At 41.1% G+C, this 22,781-nt stretch overlaps 1 protein-coding gene across 1 annotated transcript; it reads left to right on the forward strand.

The window, feature by feature from the left end:
- The first annotated feature begins 1,055 nt into the window (after nucleotides 1–1,055).
- Nucleotides 1,056–22,542, forward strand: LOC114445805 (phosphatidylinositol-binding clathrin assembly protein-like). The gene is made up of 19 exons (XM_028421035.1): nucleotides 1,056–1,668; nucleotides 11,438–11,580; nucleotides 13,170–13,245; nucleotides 13,645–13,747; nucleotides 13,993–14,086; nucleotides 14,172–14,283; nucleotides 14,740–14,855; nucleotides 16,228–16,269; nucleotides 18,042–18,127; nucleotides 18,599–18,701; nucleotides 18,987–19,111; nucleotides 19,236–19,333; nucleotides 19,539–19,652; nucleotides 19,755–19,785; nucleotides 19,875–20,016; nucleotides 20,679–20,702; nucleotides 21,076–21,132; nucleotides 21,270–21,389; nucleotides 22,041–22,542. Exons 1-19 carry the CDS (start codon nucleotides 1,539–1,541, stop codon nucleotides 22,053–22,055), a joined length of 1,731 nt encoding a protein of 576 aa, XP_028276836.1. The 5' UTR covers nucleotides 1,056–1,538; the 3' UTR covers nucleotides 22,056–22,542.
- The last annotated feature ends 239 nt before the right edge of the window (nucleotides 22,543–22,781 follow it).

The following is a 22,781-nucleotide window of genomic DNA, read 5'->3' on the forward strand; positions in this document are numbered from 1 at the left end:
GCGATATATCCAAATTTGAAAAAGTGCAGATTTTAGCCAATACTATTGTATGTAACTGTACAAAGCAAATGCTAAATAATGACAGGTAGCTGTTAGCTAGTTAGCTGTACAAAGCTAGGTAGGTAGCATCGATCGCTGATGGATGTTTTGTTTTGTTTTGTTATGCTAATAGCCTGCTAAGGTATGAATAGCCTTAACAACAAAATGAATAAATTATTGATCGCTACAGAGATTAAGATGCATTGCGTTATGTTTAACCGTAATAAATATTTAATTAAAATGTAGAGATTCAATTATAGGACGCTGCAAATAAAGCGCTAAATGCTCCCTACGCTCAAACATGGAGATCTTGGACTATGACTGTAAAACACATCCATTTAAATTTTTATATATATATATATATATATATATATATATATATATATATATATATATATATATATATATATATATATATATATGAATCAGCAGAATCAGCACACAAATCCAACATCTTATGGTTATCACCGTGGATTGTCCTACGTGCGTCTGAGTTTGAACGTCACAGATTCAGCCGTCCATATGCGCCAAGGTGACGCGCCAGCTGATGCACTTTCCTCCGCCCTCCTGAAATAACTTGGGGCATCCTTCTGCTTTAAGATGCCCTCCCCCGGACCCGACAAGTGGCCCAATCGCCCTCCTTCCCAGTCACCTGATTCATGTACTGCCATTTTACGTACAAGTTTGACTGACATTTAAAAAAAAATCAGAATTAGCCTATCGGCAACCTCATCAGAGGGGTAGTACCATACACCCTTTTGTATAAGGAGATTTAAAAAAAAAAAATCAAAGCAGCGGAGGTTGGATGCAGCCAGCGCGGGGTGCTGTGCGGATCATAGTCAGAGGAGAAACCGGCTGAAGAAGAGGGAAAGGTGGAAAGGACAATGCTGCTGTGTGATACCGCCTTTGAACGTGAGCCTTCAGTCGTGAAGGGGGATGCCGCATAGATCTAACAAGCTCATAATCAGCGACGGTCTTTTCATTATTTCACGTTCTGGTGCAGACGCCGGCGTCTCGTTGTTGTGGCAGCGTCTTTTTCAGGGATTCATTAACGCGCACTGTACATATATTAATACACCGAGCAGTTTTTTTGAACGCAGGCCGCTTTTATTCCACATTTATTACGCAGCTTCGTCATTTCTGCAGCTGTTCAGTCTCTGGATGTGACAGCTTTATGTTTTATTTGGACGCCGCATGAATTCTCCCACCGGAACCTCGTCGGTGTACGCTGCTGTCCTCCTCCTCCTCCTCCTCCTCCTCCTCCACCACCTCCTCCTGCTGCTGCTCCTGCTCAGACGGCCGATTCTCGCAGAGGGCACTACCCTCCTCCTCCACCACCTCCTCCTCCTCCCTACCGCTAAAGACATTTTGATCGTCCTCCCCGGTTCCCCCCACCACCCGGACTCGACCATCACTTCTCCTCCGCCTGCTGCTGCTGCCTCCTCATCGCCCACCACCACCACCACCACCACCACTACCGCCTCCTCCTTCTCCGTAACATGTCGGGACAGTCTTTGACGGACCGGATCGCCGCCGCGCAGCACAGCATGACCGGGTCTGCCATCAGCAAAGCCGTCTGCAAGGCCACGACGCATGAAGTCAGCGGACCCAAGAAGAAACACCTTGACTGTAGGTTACAGCCTTAAAGCCATACCATCACCTGCTCGCTCTATAGACAGCCTGTATACATGCATCTATGCTCACAAAGGGTAGCTTGTATAAAAAGCATCTATTATGCTCTCTCTCCCCCCTTTTTCTCCCCTCTCTCTCCCCCCTCTCTCTCTCATCCAGCCTCTTTAATTAGGCACCGTTACATTCCCTTAGATTAAAATGAGTTTTACGCAGCAGAGCATCCACAACAATGTGTGTGAACATTACTGCAAGCTGTAAATTGTAATATATGAGACAACAGGAGGAGGGGGGGGGGTAGAGAGCCAGGTAGTATCTGTGTGTGTCATTCAGGGGAAATAGGCCACTCTGGTATAGGCTAATCATCATATTGCAACCAGCCTCTGTACAGTGTAAGGCCTATCCATTATTAACGGCACTATCAGCAGCAGCAGCAGCAGCACTATATCCCCTGGAGACACTTCAGTACAGAATGTGCGTTATTGTGCAGCATCACCAACATTCTCCTCTTCATCTCTGTAATCTGCACGTTCAAGTTCACTGCCATGTCCGTTTGATGCATTATCATTAATGAATGTACTGCTGCTTGTCCTGAGGAGCGTGTGAGTGTGTGTGTGTTACATTTATCTCACACAGAGGAAAAAAAGAAGGAGCTTCCTCACATGTAGATTTCACCTGCGATTATTAGGTTGTTGTTGGGTTAGGTGGCTTTTCTGCCTCACTATAATTACTTGACATGATCGATAGAGAGCATGGCTAATCAATAGTGCTGCCAGTCAGACTCACATGCAAGCAGGCAGACAGACAGACAGACAGGACAAGACAAATGGCAAGATGGCTAATCGAGAGGAAATGTGGATAAATCAGGAACCACAAGGCAAGAAGCCAAAACAGCCTGAGAGGCAGTGGTCCGGCTGCACACCCAGCCAGTCAGCCGAGCAAGTTTGGCAGTGGATTAGTCAGTCGTGTCCACAGCAGAGGTGACACTGGGAATTCTGGGCTCATTCACAAGAGATGCCACCGGGTGCTTCAAAATAAAGATAAGGCAGCTTCTAAAGCAGGAAACACCCTGTTTGAAAAGGTACGAGACCGCCAGTCTAAGTAATAAGTGCAGATTTTATTTCGTTGTAATCTTGGCTCTAAAAGTGAATCATGCATGTTTTCATGCTGCAGCTTTTGTGGCAGTAAAGATGAAAACAGTTACAGTGATTACATGTATATTCTCTATGATCAGTCTGACTGATGCTTGGGAATAAAGTCACAGCTGAGTGAGAACACAGTGCAGCCTGGCGGATGTTTCATGGTAAAGGGTCTGCACCTTTAGCACCCGTCATGAGTGGGAGTTTCTCAGAAACTGGTAAATGTCATTTATCTCAAGGGTGAGAGCGGATAGTCGGAAAATAGAAGCAGAGCATTTATATGACAAATTATCCATCTGTCGTAAGGATTATAAAACAGTTAATAGCACCACCACACTAAAGAAAAAAGGGAATGGGTCACTTTATTTTGGGGGTTTTGTTTTTTTACTGATCCGACTTACATATATATATGTTCATCCTGGTAGATGGTAGATTGCAGTTTGAGTTGAATTGGTCGTTGCTAGAATTTAAGAGGACCACTCTTCTCTGTCTGCAGCATGGTGTAACATGCAACTCTGGCATTTAAGTGTGGTGTGTACAGTTTTTAAAAGTACTAATCGAAAGATTTGTAGTCACTTTTTTAGTAATCACCACCAGAAGCTGAATAAATAACAGCTTTATATGAATATCACGCAGTACCAGTTTATAACACTAGGTGTGATAGTGAGGCCGACATCTGTTCTGTTCTGACCTGAGTCCAGTCAATGTAATCCAATCTACACTCATCACATATGGACCTTCTTACGTACAGTCCCCTATAATAATGCTGTGGGTGGCCAGTCATGGAACTTTTACCCAGGATTCAGTGCCTCAAACGGACTTACAACTACAACACAGTCTCATTGTGTTTGTTTTTGATGCTTAGGGACATGTATTATTTGGGATATCAGTGAAAGTGAGACTAGAGCTGTTATAGTCAGGGTTTATCAATTTATAGGCAAGAATTTATATGTTTGTTTTTAGCCTGTTCTGCTTTCTCACACTTCACTAACAAAGTGTCTTCCCCCACCTTAAGGCCTGGAGGGCCATAGATAGCAAACATTGTGCAGCTTATCCATCAGGTTTGTTCTAAATGCATAAATATTGCAATGGTGCCTGTGGAAGTTAAAGAAAGTCAGGCTAAGAGACACCTTACAGCGACGGAGGTGTGTCTGTGATCAGGAGGTCAGTGAACGCAAAGAGTAAACGTAACAGTTCTAAAAGGAGCTTGGAGTGAGTCAGCTGTTTAGGACTGTGGGTGATCTCTGCTCTGTGATTCTTTATGCAACCATCATTTCATTTAAGAGTCTGATTGAACTCTCCTGGTAAACAGGCTCCTAAAAATGGACAGATGCTTGGCCTTGGCATCTTTAAATAATGGATCAGTTATAAAAGGCCTCAGCAGGACTGACACCAAAAAAACAGGACAAAATCAAAGTGAGTAAAAACAACATGAAGCTGAAGTGAAGCAGGGAAACCACATTCAAAATAAGATTTCTCCTAATGTAATCAGAAAGAGAAAATGCTCACCTGGACAGCGATTCTGATTCTGTTTACCTTAAACTGAGAGCTCTGATGAATACAGGCGACATTTTAGTTAGCTTTAAAATATACTCAGGTTGATATTGATCCATCCTCAGCAGGCACAGCACAAAGAGCAGATGAATTGCTTTGCCATTTCTACAAATTCAACGCATACTAAATCAAATGTACCGCTGGTCACTGGAGCTATTCAGAGTCAGCAAGCACAGGTCTTTTTCCCCGCTCCTCTTAACAGTGTCATGACCTTGTCAGTCTGGTTGCTGACATCAATGGTGAATGCTGATTATTTACTACCCACAGCAAATGATGAGCATGACAGACAGAGTAATGGGGCTGGTAGAATAGTAATCAGCCCCAAAATGACCCTCTGCCCTCGAAGCGCAGACACAAGTGTTATTCAGCGTTTGATTTCTGTGGGTGTCAGGGTTGTAATAGTGACTTGAATGTTTTTTAAAAAGCAACAATAATTGTGTTGTGATCTGGTTTCGAAAGTAGAATTGATGACAAGCAAACAACAGGCAGAGCAGGAGATGCTTTTTCCCCTCAGGCTCCCCTGACAGGACAGTTATGCACATAGGAATGAATGGATACACCCACACACTCTTATCTTGCAGTGCAATTACACGCACTGAATATTATTCATTTGACTGAAGCCAAGGTCTTAAAACACATTGAATAAAGTTTTTATTGGATTTTATAGCAAGTGTTTCACAACTAGTACGATCAAGCTTTAATATTATAAATCTGCTTAATAATTATGTTATTGATCTGTGTTATTTCTCAGCTGGAATGCAGCTTATCAATATTTCCAGCTGGCAGTCACACAATCAATACTTTATCACATACCACCGGCTATCTAATGCTGTCACACCTGATTGGCTAAATCCTAGCTGATGTATTATCACCACACAGAGCTGATCAGAGTGTGGAAATATCAGTCTGAAAAACTTCTATTATGTAGAAATGAGTGCTGCATGTATTTGAAGTGTTGTTGCTCTCAGCTCTTGAGGTAAATAGGCTTTTTTTTAGTGGTTCTCTTTTGCAGTTTTTCTCTGCTACAGTCCTGTAATGTGGATGTAGATCACCACAGACATGTGGTTTAACTGCATTACTTGATGGAGGGATCCATTCATACACAGCAGTACGTTTGGGTGTTATCCCTGAGCGTTTAGTGTGATTTGCAGGTAGTGATAGACTTCACTAGCTGCATCTTCACACTCTGTTCAGACTCACTGGCTGTTTTTGGTATTCTGGAGCATGCTCAGTTGCATTGGTTGGTTCAGACTCTTGAGCAGAGCCTTGTTTACACTCACTTATGATTCATTTGACGTCATAGTATATCCCCAACAGACCCTTGTGTACTCACAAATGTTAAAAAAGTGACTTTTTATATCCAAAAAAACGACAGTTTCTAGTTGTCTGCTTGCACCTTGTGGGCCGATATTGAATAAGCAGCCATATTTGTTCAGTTCCAGGACATTTTTATTTATAGGTGTGGTTACGAATGTCATTAATGTTGATTTGATGTGAATTTTGAAGATTTGTTGGTTTGGGAATCATTCTAGGGGTTTATTGTTTGCAGGCTTTCAGATATCAGAAGTGTTCAGACCTTTGACTAATATTTGGCCCTAGAGCAGGGGAACCAAATGTCATGACATTAGTGCAGCATGAGTGAGAGTCTGACTGCGTTCATAATTCATAGTAGGCAAAGCTGGATGAGCAGATGAACTATAATCAATATTGTTACACGTAGTATTGACCGTCTTGGTCCTGCACAGGCTTTCGCACTCAAAAGTAACCAAATAACGTGGAGCTGAACAGGACCGAGGCGTCAGATGCTGGATCATCGGGTGCCTTTGACGTGCATTAGACATTTAACCATGGTTTCAGCTGAGACTCCTTGGTATGGTGGGCACAGAAAATATCACAGAGCTTTGGAATAAACCCTGATAACCTCTGATCCTGTGAGAGAAACAGACCAAGGATTTGCATCAGAGCCGCACTGCTTGAAGTTTACTCTGTTATTCAGCTCTGTTTTCTGACTCGCTTCCCACAACATTCTTCCTTTTCTTCTTTTATTATGATTAAGTGTTGATTTTGCTGCTTGTTTTTAAGCTTTCCATCCTTGTTTTGAAGAAGAAGAAAGTCAGTTTATCATCTGTTTCTCAGATATGTGAGAATGTTGTGCGAATAATTCGTGAAAAAAAATGGATGTCAGATTTTTATTTCTAAGATCCTTTTTTTTTAATTTTGGGGGAAAAGAGGTTGTTCAAAAAGTCCATTTATTTATCCTAATCCTCCTCTGCACCATTTGTATGAAAGGTTTTACTGTACAAACAGCACAGACCCATGTTAAGACAACTAAGCTTGATAAAGTTGTTGAACAGGTTGGAATCAGATGATGGAATCAGTCATGGATTTGCAGATTTATGCTGTATGGAATGCACTGTGTAGGACACATAAGTAGCATTTACTAGGATTCTGCAAATCTGTGTGATTACATGGATGCCATACATACTTCACATTTTGATCTTTGGCAGAACTCTTAGGGCAGCGTTCCTACAAGCTGTCCTGGTTGTTGTATGTTTCTCGATCAATCCTAAATGGCCTATTTAGTAAATATACATTTTTTTTACTGCCTTTTAAAAATGCTAAACCCTGTTTGTGTGTGTTTTAACTTGCCAGTATTTTCATCTGAAAAACACTCAGCCTGCCATTAGTCAGACCTTTGAATTCGGCTCAGCTCAACACTGAGCCATTTTCTTTTGAAATGCGTTCCACATTTGCTTTGAATGGGCGTTTTACACTCTGGATGCGGCTCTCAGAGAGTAAACGTTATGGGTCATCTCAAGTCCATCGCGGCTAACAAAGATGCTCTGAAAGAAAATCATCATTTATTCATCAGTCTGTTTATGTGGCAGTTTTTTTAATGTGTGACCCTTGAGTTGGTTTGACAGAGCAGAACTGTCCTTGTACGTCTCCATCTTGTGAGATGAGATGTTTATTAACATTTTAGTAGGTTTATTGTAACACGCACAGAACGGGTTTTGTGATATAGTAGCCTGGTTCTGATTTGTGTGTCTGTATGATTAAACAATCAATCGCTTACAGATTTGGATGCCGTTACTGAGTCAGTCAAAATTAACCCTCATGCGTTGTTCGGGACATTTTTGTCCTCTGAGAGAAATTTTTCTGTTTATTTTGGCCATAACTTTGTCAATATGTGGACAAATTGAATCATTTTTCCTCAATAAGCTTAATTTTACATAAATTTTGTTAATATGATTTTAAAATTTTTCATAGGTCAACGGTACACTGTGGGCAAATTTTACCCCCTAATGTGTTGTTCGGGGACAAAAACGTCCCCTAATTTTAACGGTTTTAAAAATATATTAGATAAATATTTTTTTGAAATCTTTTTGCATAGCCCTTTTAATTAACTTCAGTTCTAATCAACAGTAGTGAAAAAATCATTTTCCCCCAGGATTTTAACCCTTTAATCACCAATTTTATAAGGGGTGGTGCTGAAAATTGAAAAAAAAACACACAAAATGGCTCATTTTTAATAGAAAAGGTGAATGTGGACTGGATTCTTTTGAACCTTTATTATAGTCTTGGTCATGTCAAACATCAGTAAAAAAATTGACTTTATTGCATTATTAGTTTTTGCACAGCACTGGATTTTCTTTTTTTCTCCCATTTTGTCCCATAGACTTACATTATAAACACACTTTTTTTGACTGCACAGAGATGGCACTAAATAATCATGCATTCTTGATTGTTGGTGGTTTACCCTGTTGGTAGGAGGTAACATTTGTGATTTTTACAGTTAACAACTTAATTACCATATTAACCCTTTACCTGCAGGCCTGTGCTCATGTACTGTAGTTTCTGGCTTAAGTATATGGAGTTATAGGGAGTATTTTAGCACATAATTGTGTGTCTACACACTGTGTGTGTATGTTAGAGAGGAAGAGAGCCATTTGCACACTGTCAGGGAAGGAAAGTCAGGAAAATAAAGTTACTAAGTAAGTGAAGTGTACCTAATTCAGACGTACAACGGCAATGCATAAGCATGTAAAATGAAAACATCCAGGAGTTCTGGCGTCTGAAGTTGTGGATGGGTAAAATAGCTGTTTTTTTTTTTTTTTTAGCTTTCGGAAAACACGTCCTCCAGTAGAGTGACTTTACTTTTAGGTTAGTGTCTCAGTTGAGATCACTGAATTAGTCTAAGTGAGGTCTAAGTGCCCCTTTTCCATGGTGTGTTGCGCTCCACACGACCATACGTACATGTGCATGTTACTAAATAGACACCATAGATAGATAACTTGATAACATAATAAATAATCATTGACTAACCAAATCTAATCTACAGTTTAGTCCCCTACTAAAATTAGTATTAAAAGTAGTTTAGTAAAGTAAAGTAAAGTAAATTTGTTGCAGCCCTAAAAGTAAGTGCCGGGCCCTTTGATGCTGAGAGGTTCAGACTAAACAAAACAAAAACACTAGTGGACTTGCATGCATCCTCCTGGTCATTTAATGGTGACAAGAGCAGCAAGCAGCATGAAGAGAGGATTCACCTGTGCATGAGTGAAGGATTCACTTGTGAACGAATGAAGGATTCGCTTGTGAACAAGTGACGGATCTACTTGTGCAGCCTTCACAGCTTCACAGCCTGGCCCTTCATAGAGCCAGGCTGCACAATCATTTCCAGAGATTGTGCACAAGTGAATCCTCTCTTCATGTTGCTTTCTGCTCTTCTCACCATCAAATGACCACAAGGTCACATGTAAGACCACTTGCCTTTTTGTTTTGTTTAGTCTGCACCTGTAGACATCAAAGGGCCACACGTGCATAGCAACACTTTCTTTGTTTTTGTTTACTATGAAGACTCTGTGGTTGTGTGTACTCACAGACAACAAGATCAGTGTGCAAATGGCTCTCTTCCTCTCTAACATACACACACAGTGTGTAGACACACAATTATGTGCTAAAATACTCCCTATAACTCCATATACAAGCCAGAAACTACAGTACATGAGCACAGGCCTGCAGGTAAAGGGTTAATATGGTAATTAAGTTGTTAACTGTAAAAATCACAAATTTTACCTGCTACCAACAGGGTAAACCACCAACAATCAAGAATGCATGATTATTTAGTGCCATGGCTGTGCAGTCAAAAAAAGTGTGTTTATAATGTAAGTCTATGGGACAAAATGGGAGAAAAAAAGAAAATCCAGTGCTGTGCAAAAACTAATAATGCAATCAAGTCAATTTTTTTACTGATGTTTGACATGACCAAGACTGTAATAAAGGTTCAAAAGAATCCAGTCCACATTCACCTTTTCTATTAAAAATGAGCCATTTTGTGTGGTTTTTTTTCAATTTTCAGCACCACCCCTTATAAAATTGGTGATTAAAGGGTTAAAATCCTGGGGGAAAATGATTTTTTCACTACTGTTGATTAGAACTGAAGTTAATTAAAAGGTCTATGCAAAAAAATTTCAAAAAAATATTTATCTAATATATTTTTAAAACCGTTAAAGTTAGGGGACGTTTTTGTCCCCGAACAACACATTAGGGAGAAAAAAAGAAAATCCAGTGCTGTGCAAAAACTAATAATGCAATCAAGTCAATTTTTTTACTGATGTTTGACATGACCAAGACTGTAATAAAGGTTCAAAAGAATCCAGTCCACATTCACCTTTTCTATTAAAAATGAGCCATTTTGTGTGTTTTTTTTTTCAATTTTCAGCACCACCCCTTATAAAATTGGTGATTAAAGGGTTAAAATCCTGGGGGAAAATGATTTTTTCACTACTGTTGATTAGAACTGAAGTTAATTAAAAGGTCTATGCAAAAAAATTTCAAAAAAATATTTATCTAATATATTTTTAAAACCGTTAAAGTTAGGGGACGTTTTTGTCCCCGAACAACACATTAGGGAGAAAAAAAGAAAATCCAGTGCTGTGCAAAAACTAATAATGCAATCAAGTCAATTTTTTTACTGATGTTTGACATGACCAAGACTGTAATAAAGGTTCAAAAGAATCCAGTCCACATTCACCTTTTCTATTAAAAATGAGCCATTTTGTGTTTTTTTTTTTCAATTTTCAGCACCACCCCTCATAAAATTGGTGATTAAAGGGTTAAAATCCTGGGGGAAAATGATTTTTTCACTACTGTTGATTAGAACTGAAGTTAATTAAAAGGTCTATGCAAAAAAATTTCAAAAAAAAATTTATCTAATATATTTTTAAAACCGTTAAAGTTAGGGGACGTTTTTGTCCCCGAACAACACATTAGGGTAGTGTTTGCGAACAATGCATGAGGGTTAATGCATCAGTTGATGTGATTGATCAAAATTGTCGTTAACTTATTCCATCGATTCAGAATTTTTTTTTCTTAGCACTCTAAGAATACAAATAATAATGCCAAATAAATATTTAGGCATGTGGCTGCTACTTTTCACATCAGGGTTTGGACTCTTAGACCCCGTTCACACTGGGGAAATCATATATAACGTGAATCCGTATATATCTGGATTGATTTTAATTCATCTCTTGGAGGTGGATATAGCCAGATTGGCTTACATCTGGCTGAGGTCTGAACGCAAATTTGGCTAGTGAAATCTCGTTAGTGACGTGATACTTCCGAGTTCACAGGGACAGTGTCCGGGTCAGGTACAAAAGGCGTATGTAAACAACCGTCGAACTATGACAGCTTTGTCCTGAGTGTATTTTCGACAGGGCAACAAAGGAATAAACTGCTGTTTGAACCGAAAACAACGAAAGGACGAGCGACATGGGATGAAAGAAAATGCATGACGCATGCGCACACGTGGTCCTACCGCAACCTGAACAGACTGTATATTACGAGGCACCACCTAGCGGTTTGGAGGACAACGAACAAACCGGGTTAAACTGGATTGTGTGATAGCCAGATTTGAAAATAAGTCTGAGTGTATCCAGCTTAAAGGCTATCTGGATTCAATCCTTCTCTAGCTGGAATGACTTTCTCCAGTGTGAACGGGGCCTCAGTGAAACTGAACCTGTGCCTTCACTTCATGGTCATAACGTTTGATTGTTTTGTCACTTTGTGTCTTTTAGACCTGATCCACTGCACCAATGAGCTGAACGTCAGCATCCCCCACCTGGCAGACACGCTGCTGGAGCGCACGTCTAGCAACAGCTGGATAGTGGTTTTCAAAGCGCTCATCACCACACACCACCTCATGATGTACGGCAACGAGGTGAGGTCACCGTGTCTACTGTAAACATCCGTCCAGCTCAAGCAAACAATTACACCTAACAGATGTTGTTCCAGCTGTTATATAAATAACTGCAACACAAAGTTTTCCCTTCTGTTCCATCCACCTCCTCTTCTCCCTTTCTACTCAGGATGGCCCGCCCGCCCCCCTTATGACCCTGCTGCTCCTCAGGGTTTTTTTCCTTACCACTGCCTAAATTGTTTGGGGTCAGGCTCAACAGTTTTGATTGTAAAAAGAGAAAAAAATGAAATTGAATTGAATATATTAGTGGCCCTGTGGAGAGATGTATTTAACACATGTAGTTCAACTCTTAAGTAATTATGCAGAGGATGAAATCAGTTCCATTGTGTTTTTTTTTCAGTTTTGGGGAATTGAAAATCAGAAGTCACTATCAGTCAGTGGAAATCTGAGAAAATGACATTAGCATTTGTGCTGACGTCCAGAAAATGTAGCCGGACACCCTCAGGCTTCTAACTGTTAACCAAGATGAAGAAGGACCTCAGTGGTCATCATTTTCTGAGCGAGGATTACATCTGGACATGATGTGTAAATGTAGGATCGGACCAACTTCTAAAATCGACTGCTTCTACTTTAATCACTCCTCTTATTTTATTGCCTCAGTTCTTAAACAAATTCTCTTTTTTTGATGTCACAATGGTTGATCTCAGCTTAAAAAACAAAGATGAGAAATAATAAGTGTGTTGACTCAGGCATTAAAAAGAGCTGGTAATATCAGAAAAGATAAAAGGACCAAAAAAGATGAAACAACAAAGACATTGCCCCTACGATCTCTCTCACAAACATAAGAGACAACCGATGTGGATGGTTTCCAATCAGCCAGCCCGAGTTATTGATCTGTCATACTACTGACTAGGTTGAAGCATTTTCTCTCCAACTCTCAGCCAGCGAGGCTCTTTTAAGCCATATCTACCAACTGTCCAACAACAAGAACTGATGAAGTATCCCGCTGACATTTCAATGGCCAGTGTGACAAATCACCTCTCTCCACCACTCTCCCTACAAGAGCAGCAACCAAAACATCAAACATGTTAAATGCTGAGACCAGAAAGAAACGCTGTGGCAACGATTACTGCAGGGATGATGACCCTCTCAAAACATGCCAACAGCAAAGCTTTTTGTGACACGAGGTTTTTGAAAATTTGGCAGGAGGGCTTGTGTGTTTAGCCTGGTGTTTTTGAACAGGATTTAAAAACGGGTTGGTTTAAAGGCGCACACAGTTAGCATCATAGCTCTTTTCCACACAAGGTGCTGGAGTAAGTATGGATACTTCTGTCAAGACTTTTATGTGATCGGATCTTAATCATTCTTTCAACCTATTAGGTAATCAATGTGAGTTACAGAGTGGACCTAAAGTGTGCTAACTTTAGCCCCTGCTGGTTGTCCACTGTGTGAGTTTACTGTATCACTTTTGATTTTACACAATGCTGTGAAACTTCTCGCTACAAATGAACTCTTCACTCTGCTGGTGTGTCAGGTGCAGACATTACTTAGAGCCCAGGAAGACAAAAATCACTAACTCTTTTTTTCCTCTGTTCTTTCTCTTCTATCAGAGATTGATGCAGTACCTTGCCTCCAGAAACACGCTCTTCAACCTCAACAACTTTCTAGATAAGGCTGCACTACAAGGTGATTTAATGCCGTTTGGCTGTTTGTAGACTCAGCAGTGCTGTACGTCTAACAAAATGACTTTATGTCGGACTCTTTCCTGGCTCTAACACTATCAATAAGCCACTATTCAGAGGACTATTTTAAAGGACTAAATAAAGCTAGTGAATAATGTTCTCTTTGTTTGGTACAAAAGGCAGCTGAATGTTGCTGGAAATGGGAACTCATGCTGTGAGACTTAAATATTCAAAAAGGAAAAAAAAATGAATACATAAATCTCAATGTGGTGTACAAGCTGCTTTGAAATATTTGGCGATTGATCCCAAATAACAAGGTAGTCCATCACGTAATAAAAGGGATTATGACCTGTTAATCTAGGGGGTCTGTCTCTAACTGCAGTGCTCCCTCTCTGCCCTCCAGGGTATAACATGTCAACGTTCATCAGACGCTACAGCCGCTACCTGAATGAAAAAGCCATGTCTTACAGACTAGCAGCGGTGGACTTCACCAAGATGAAGAGAGGGTAACACACACATACACACATACACACATTGTGTTTTGCTACACAGCAACCACAAAATAGAAAATGCAAAGAGTGTTGCAGCCAAATAAGGAAGTAGTGCCAAAATAATTAGGGGTATTAAGCTGACGAGGGAAGTGTTTTGTTTGTGTGTGTCAACCTCAGTGCATATCATCACCATAGTCTACAGGCATAATAATCAGTCCTGTGTGTGTGTTGCATATGTGTATTCCTGTGTGTTTTTATAGAGCTGATGGTGTGATGCGCACCATGAACACAGAGAAGCTGATTAAGACTCTCCCCATCATTCAGAACCAGCTGGATGCACTGCTGGATTTCCAGGTAAACATCTGACTTCAGACACCTCTTTAAATACGAGACTGTCGCACAGTCACTGCAACATTTTACGGCCTGACCTCTCTTCCAGCCAAACTCCAACGAGCTGACCAACGGAGTGATCAACACAGCGTTCATGCTGCTGTTTAAAGACTCCATACGGTTGTTTGCTGCTTACAACGAGGGCGTCATCAACATGTTAGGTAAAGCACGACACAGCAGATTCACAGAGTTCATCTGTCTCCATCTGTTCATCTGAAGCCAAGATCACAGGACTCCAGTCAACTCCACTTAACCCTTCTTTAGAAGAAATCAATTTTTCCTCCTACTGTCTCTCAAAGTCCAATTAAAGACTGTAAAGATCACCTTCTTCTCTTCCATTAATTATTAAGTCAGTGTGGTGTGAGGGGCTAAGAACAGAGCGTCAAGGTTATATAGTCCCCTGGACTCTCAGTCAGTAGTGGTAGTAGTTCATTTCACCCTCAAAGGGGACGAATAAATCAGAACAGTGACAGATTGTTGGACTGCATATAGCAAAATACACTCTAATAATAAAATATTACTGATGCCCCTGCAGCCTGGGGCCCCATGCAGTTTTCTATCTTCTCCTCTGACCGCTGTGAACACTGACTAAATTAAATTGCTTTTCTGACACACAGAGAAATACTTTGACATGAAGAAGAACCAGTGCAAAGAAGCGTTGGAGCTCTACAAGACCTTCCTCAACAGGATGACCAAACTGTCTGAGTTTCTCAAAGTGGCAGAGGTAACGTCTGTTTGTCGCGCTGGTCCTCTGAGGAGGAAGCTCAGAATTAAACGGCAGTAGAGACGGGATGGGAATATCTGTCTGGAGTGAATCTCAACGGCCTCCTCTCCTCTGCGGTCATATAAAATATATTAAGTGACCTTTTCTCATTTATCTCCTGTCACTCAGAAGAATATAACCTGCAGAGAAAATCCATTTCAACCTGTTGAGAATTGCTCCAGACTTCTGTTACCCTGGGTAACTGATTTACGGTCAATATTTTCAAACCTTAAGTGACCGCAGATCAGCGCCCTGGAGCTTTTTCTCCTTAATCTTCCAAGTCTCTTTTTTGCATCTAGATTTCCTCCTGTTTCTGTCCTTCTCTTGCCCTGACCTGGGGAGGGGGTTACTCCAAAGACAACCTTTTAATGGCTTAGCCTATCAGAGAGCTACTCGTGTAGAGCTTCCAGTTGAGGGACCCCTCGCGCGCTGCCTGTTCACATGCCTGCACTGCATGCTCAAGCAAGCTCTTTTTCTGTCACTATCTCTTTCTCTTCCTGTTTAATTTCCACCCCTTTTCTTTAACAAAAACTGGCTGTTAACCAGTTAACAACTGCAGTCCTTGCAAGGCTTCATGAACAGTTTTATTCTCTGTAGACTGCAAAGCGTCATCTTCCAGCGGCTCTCTCACTGCTTGGTTTTCGTTCCCATTTGGAAGAAGGTTTGGGGTGCAGCCACTTGATCCAAAGAAAACAATAAACAGACTAACGTTGACTTTAAGGACCCATTCATTTTACCTGTCTAACAAAATGTGTGTTTGTCTGTTTGTATGTCATCTGTGTCCCTCCTTCTCTTTCTGTTCAAAGTCAACATTAGTTGAGTGTCTCCCTTTTGGATGTTTCTTACCTCACAGTCACGTGACCTGTTGTCTGCCCTCTCTGCCCTGCCTGTTCAGTCAGTCATTGTGCTCGGCATTCATTCCCAACCAGTCTCCAGATCTCAGTGTGTGTGTGTGTGTGTGTGTTTATAAGTGTGTATGTGTGTATAATTACTGTGTATAAATATATATAGGTGTTTGTATGCGTGTGCATGCGCCCTCCCCTCCTCTTCCTCCTCCTCTGTTGTCTTTTATTTGTTTTCCTTTCCAGCCACTGCATGAAGTAATGAATGCTTGGGTTTGATTCTTCTTTCTCCCTCCTCCTCCTCCTCTTCTTCCTCCTCTTCCTCTTTCACACGCCTCTTCCCTTTTTTTACTCTGTGGTCTGTTGGGTTTAATTTTTGGTTTACCCCTTGTTTTATTGTTACATTTGGTTTATTTTGATTTTGCCTCCCTCCCTCCCTCCTCCTCCTCCTCCCTCCCTTCCTACCCCCCCTTACCCCTCCCTCCTTTTTTGTGACACAGCGAGTTGGGATAGATCAGGGCGACAGCCCCGATCTCACACAGGTCAGTCTACATCTCATCTCAATCAGTCAATCAACCAGTCAGTCAATCAGTATATAAATCCGTCAATTCAGTCCCATAATGCTTCATTCTAAGTGCTCCCGTTCCCTACTCACCCTACAGACCTGCCCACACTGCAGCCGCCCCGTCCTCCTCCTCTCTTCTTCACTCTCCTTAATTCCTGCGCTTTGTCTTCTTTTCAGTCTAGAATAGAGAGGAAACAATAAAGACCTCAAAACAGCCTTTTTTCCATCATATAATCTTTAAGAATTATTTCAGGAATTACATGTTATTCTTATCTGAATCACTACAGAACAAATTTTGTACTCAAAGGTAAGATTTTTAAAGCAGCTGAGTCACAAAAGCCTGTTTTAAAGTAGAGTCATTTTAGATGTCCATGACTGGGGCTTAGCATCTGTCTGAATTTTTCCAGCAGTCTTTTCTGGCATTTTCCCAGTCTAAATATCAAGGCTTGTCTGTTGATTCAACAGCTTATCATATAAATAAGTCAGTTATGAAATAGGTTTTTCACACATATAAGCAGTGTTCAAATCATTTTTTGTCCTGAAACGATTACGTCCCTTTTGCATTAGCTGTGGGGAGAGCAGCGAATGGTTTCTATTAAATAGGTTTCTGCAAATATGACTTGGATAGGTGTGCATAACGCCATCATAAGTACTGCATATCATGCTAAAGGCCTCGAATGCAGCTTATCCTTTTCAGTTGATGCATAATTGGATGTTTACAATGTGGCAAACCAAACTGAAAAGGGCTGACGTTTTCTTTAAACAAGAGTCATGCTTGTAGTGCTTATGAAGACCTTATATGCCCTTATTCAACCACATAGTGACCCATGCCTTTACTGAGCTCTAGATATGTGTCTGTTTTACTTTTAAACTTTTAGCATATTCTAGATTTCTCTGAAGAAGGATATCCAGAATTCGCATTTTACTCTCTTTCCCCTTTAAAATAAGTATATGAGAAATCTTTTCTTTGCCTGTTGTGTTTGCATTGTGTTCTCTGGTGCTTAAATGTAAAGCTCTGGGTGAAAACTGTGGTATCACATGTGGTCCAAACGAACCCATCCATCCTTTTTGTTTTCCAATACCAAGTGCTGGCCAGCTGCTCTATGTGTATACCTGGTTTTTCGCCAGAGGTTTTCATTTGACCGAGTTAACTTCTCTGGCTTCCAGTGGTTCTCAGGTTCATACTACATGCTTCAAAATCAAATAATATTATAAATAATAATAAAAACAAATAGTTAAGATTTTTGGCCTAAAGTGGAGTCCATGGGTTAACTCGAAATTTTTGGATTGTGATTTTCTTTGAGTGTACCTGTGTGTAAGTATGTGTGTGTATGAGAGCGTTTGTTGTGCACTGCTGGCCTCTGCATGGGCTCGTTAGATGGTTCAGAGACTTGTTTGTTGTGTTTCTGCTCTGGAGCCCTGCAGTGACGATGCTCTGCTCTGTCCTGACCTGTCAGTCCCACTGTGGACTCGCTTGCATGATTGATTGCTAATGTCTGCATGCTGGTCAACCAAACCTGATGAAACCAAATGAAAAAAAAAGAAAAAGAACAAAAAGAACAAAGAACTGTGGTAGAGTAGAAAGTGAATCTGGAGGTGATTTCTTAATTTTGCTGCTGCTTTGTGTGTGAGATATGAAGGGGAGGGGTGAAAGACAGTTATATATGTGTCCCACTTTAGCAACTTGTCTGCAGTTCTAATCTAATTCCCCTAACCCCATCCCCGTTTACCTTCCCCTGCCCCTCTCAGGCTCCCAGCTCTCTCCTGGAGGCTCTGGAGCAGCATCTAGCCTCTCTGGAGGGCAGGAAGCTCAAGGACCTCTCCACCGCCAGCAGGTAGGATCAAATCACAAAGGAGCTACTCAGATCTGCTGCACCAGCCACCTAATATAAATTGAAAACTGTTCCAGCTATCATTGGGATTCCTTATGATTTCTGGTGCTACACTTACTATAGCTAGTACCAGTATTTTAAACTTAACAAGCCTGGATCTGCAGCCATGTGGGAAGGTATATATTTTTATATCAAAAATGCTATAAGTGGTGCTTGATGGGTGCAAGTGGACTATTTAAAAAAGGTTGACACTATGACAGGGGCCCCACTACAAAGAACTAGTCATCCATCGCACCCTCACACAGCTGTTCGTGAGGCTGGATGTTCTTAGATCTTAAAATAAACTTAAGTCTACTAAGCAATATAAAGTGCAACTCAGTAAAAACAGCAAAGACAAACAATATAAAGCAAAAGCACAGCTGTGTAAGTTCTGCAGTGTTTGCAAATATATATGTGTGTGTGTGTTTTTTTAAGATCCAGTACCTTGTCCAGTGCAGTGTCGTCTCTCTCTAGCACTGGCATCTCTCTCAGTCGCATGGATGACAAGACAGAGGACAACCGACTGCAGCAACACAAGGCGAGACATCCATAGCTCCAGTATACATAAGTGTAGATAGGTCCAGACAGCACTGAGGTGAAACAACAATATCACTTTTTGATTTGGTAGATTTACTCTTATAAGTATAAAAAGTGCATTAATACAGTGAAGGAGCTGCCGAGAGTCTAAATACTGCACTTCTCATTCAAATAAAGATGCATTCAAATCGAGACATTGCAGCTTTTCAAAAGCAGAAGCAATGTCTCCAAACAAAGTTCATGATGGATACCAATGAGTTACAGTCTGTTCATGCTTTCTATGCAGGAGGATGGTCATAAGGTGATTGACATTCAGACGCCTAATGTTTCACCCAGCACCCAGTCAGTGGGCAGTGCCAACAGCAGCGGAGGAGCCACAGATCTCTTCTCCAATGTACCCGTCAACAATCAGTGAGTCCAACACCTGCAGGAAAAATGCTATCCACATAAAATGAAGCCTTTTGATGGCTGCTGGTTTCTATCATTTTAAATGAGTCAACTTCACCCTGTTCTATGTTCACTTTGCTTCCTGCAGTGTGCCAAACCTGACCAGTGAGCTGTTCACCCTGCAGCCTAACTTCACCCCCATCCAGACCACACACACTGTGCCCAACAATAACAATGCCTGGGGAGGTAGGACTGCATACACAACCCCACACACACGCACACACACACACTCATATAATCATGCAAACGTACAACCAAGCGTGTAAATAAATTCCCACTCACACACTTAGAGCCAGATGCGCCGTGACAGTGATGGCCAGTTGCTTCATACTTTTGACTCATTTCCCCTCTTTTCTCCCTTCATGTTACCATGGTTACATTCGCACATCAGGTGACCTGCTAAAGCCTTCCCCGCCCACTCAAATTCACAGCCCAGGAGCCCCATTGCACTCTGGGAAAATGCTGCCAAATGATTTGGACTCTTCATTAGCCAACCTTGTTGGCAGTGAGTACAGTTTGTCTCTTTGCAGATATTTATTCCTCACTTTCATGTTTCTGTTTTTGCGTGTGTCGCTTGCTTTCAACTGATGCTCTTCTTTTCTATCAGACCTGCAGTTTGGGGGGACACCAGCTAAAAAGTGAGTGATATCAAACTATAAACCATTCAAATCACCTTCACTCTCCAAATCTCTTATCTCTTTCACTTTTTGTTTTCGTTTTGCATCAGGCCGGAGCTCCAGTGGAGTCAACTGGTCGAGAAGAAGCCCACGGGAGGAAGTGGTTGGCAGTCAAAGACCATGTGCACCAGCACCAACTGGACCCACACCACCCATCCCATGGCACCTGCACCCATGCCCGTCCCTCAGATGGTAAATTAAAAGCTACATTTCCTTTTAAGTGGTAGCAAGATGTTTGTTTTTTCCACTTCTTTTTCTTCAGGAGGTCCACCCACACAAAGATGGGCTTAGTCTGCAAAGACTAAAAAGACACTGATAGTCAATAACAGTAACATAGTTACAGCTCCAGTACTGCTGCAGATATACAGATTTATTAATAATAATAATGAATGAAGATGACTAATATTGATCTTTTTGACAACCCTTCTCCACATTCGACTGGATAGCTTCTTTCATTTCTAACCACCCAACTGTCACTGGAATAAGTGTTATATTGTGTATTAATTTGGTGCCATCCATCATTCTGTTGTCATTTTTTTAATGTTTATATCACTTTTCATCAAATATACCTGTTGGCTAAATGTAACTTTCTGGCTTTTGAAGGAGGAGTTCTAAAACGTGTCCTTGCCCTTTGTGCTTTACTCATATTATTCATGTCAATCTCATTCAATCTGGTTTCATCTTTTTAATTTTGGGATGATTGACCTCTCAACTCAAACTGCTTATTTTGTCAGTAAATGGTCTGGAAAGCTGGGGGCACGACTTGAATATAAAGTAAACTGGACTTAACATAAGAAAAGCTCTGGCTTATAACTTTTTTTTCTGATGTCTTTTTTTCCTGTAATGCTCAACAGAATGGGATGATCTATACTGGCTATGTAAGTGTGTTCAATTCATTACTTCTTATTTTGCACCTGCCTTCGTTGTTTAAACATCTCTAACTGTGACACATTATTATGTTTGTATGACTGTTTGTATGACTGTTTGTATTGACGACACTACAAGAATTATAAAGAGGAAAGGGGAATTATTGTGATTACTGTGCTGCCATGACAAATCCCTCTCTGTTATCACTGAATCTGCCATCTCAAACCATCTTATTAAAATGTTGCAGCTCTTTTTGTTATGCTGAATTAGGCATTGAACACATATACATATTTTAAACATGAGGCTGACAACAGCAGGATTACCAGGATCGATCTGTAAGTCAAGATGAATGAACATTTTGTTCCTTCCTGCTTTTCTGTACAGGCTCCAGCACCAGTGGCTTTTCCTATGACGACACCCCAAGTGCCTGTTTATGGAATGGTGAGGAATGTCTCCCAGTGTCCTGCACACATACAGAAATATTTCATTGATTTTTTTTTAATATAAATACTAAATTCTCTGTCTTCATCCACATTGTCCTGTCTTATTTCTCACCTTCTCACTCACCTGTGAACCAGCTCCCTCCTCAGATGAGTCATCAGATGGGGGGTGTTCCTATGATGCCCCCGCAGCCTGTCATGTACAACCAGCCTGTCCTGAGACCCACCAATCCTTTTGGACCCATCCCAGGAACACAGGTAACACAAACACATTAATGCATTAAGGGCACAGCATATCAGAAAATAGCACACACAATCTGCTGTTTTACTGGATTAAAATGATTTAACTAGATGGTAACTGCTAAACGACTGAATGCAGTCTTATATTTAATTCCACAGACATGTAATATAAATCTTCTCTCAGCTTGTGGCTTTCTTTAGATAGTCGTGCCTGAAGACTAGCAGGAAATATTTAAATATTTTCATCACGAATGAAACTGGATGCCTTTAAATGTTAAAGCTTTATACAGTAAGGATTTACAGCCATGGTCACAGCCACAGCTGTTCTTGAAGGATTGATTAGTGAGTGTTCAAGCAGTGCACCAATGAAGACACAAGATGAATCATATAGTATTAAAATTGACCAGGATGTGTAAAAAGGTTGTTTTTCACAGCAAGTAATCATCACTCGGTAAGGCTACAAGGGTTCCAGGAGAGCAAACAATCAAGTAGATTTTGACCAATTATTCATAACAGAGTAATGTAATTGCTTACTGAACACTCGTGCCCCTGAGAAGCTGTTTTCCTGGCACTGCGGCAGGTAATGTGCTTGTCAATAGATGCCTGAGCACTTGATGAGGTGTTTTGTTGAACTAAATTACTCTCGATTCTCCTCCCCATCCTCTGCAGATGCACTTCATGTAGGGAGGATGTTGTAACCATGGCAGCAAAGCTGAGAGACAGAGAAGGCAAGAGGAAAGAGATGGAAGAGAAAGAGTCGACGGTGAACACAAATCCAGAACCAAATCCAGTGCAGGAGAGAGAAAGAAGAGGGCAGAGAGGGAAAAGGGAGAGGAGAGGAAGGAGGAGAGGTGGATACAAGATGAAATGCTGATGTCAGTTTCCATGTCACCTGACCCTCTAATCTCCTCTCCTCTCTCTCCATGTGGCTACTGATCTCTCTGTCTTTCAATCTGTAGTGCCGGGGCACCCAAGGCTCCGCATCAGTCCCATTCATTCTCTGTTTGATTTGCCAGTTCAAATGGCAATTATGACCTTTGATGACGCTACGAAGACTGACAGCTCTGCCGAAGTGCAGGAGCTCTGTTGCCACTTCCCGTTCCCCTCGCACTGATAATTTCTTGTACAAAGGCTTACCCATGTCTCTCTCCATCCCACAACTGAATCAAACTTGGAGGACACACGTCTCTTTCTCTGATTGGATTTTGCTGGCACTTTACTCAATGTGAACTTTGCCAAGGGTGTATTTGTGCATAGGTGATTTTAGCATCTTGGTCAGATTGGTTCCCGGTTGCGTGTCATCCATCACCTGATGTCAGAAGTAATTGATTGGAATGCGTGTGTGGGAGTGTGTCCCTTTTTTCTACATTTCAGCGTGCTGCGACATTACTGTTTTTATGAGCTCCATTT

Source organism: Parambassis ranga, chromosome 14, assembly GCF_900634625.1.
Source record: "Parambassis ranga chromosome 14, fParRan2.1, whole genome shotgun sequence".
NCBI lineage: Eukaryota > Metazoa > Chordata > Actinopteri > Ambassidae > Parambassis > Parambassis ranga.

Excerpts from the sequence above, each read along its gene's own strand:
- LOC114445805 (XM_028421035.1), top strand. The coding sequence starts at position 1,539 with ATGTCGGGACAGTCTTTGACGGACCGGATCGCCGCCGCGCAGCACAGC. Across the intron at positions 13,246-13,644 it reads AGATAAGGCTGCACTACAAG|GGTATAACATGTCAACGTTC; the intron begins GTGATTTAATGC and ends TCTGCCCTCCAG. Across the intron at positions 19,334-19,538 it reads CAATAACAATGCCTGGGGAG|GTGACCTGCTAAAGCCTTCC; the intron begins GTAGGACTGCAT and ends TTCGCACATCAG.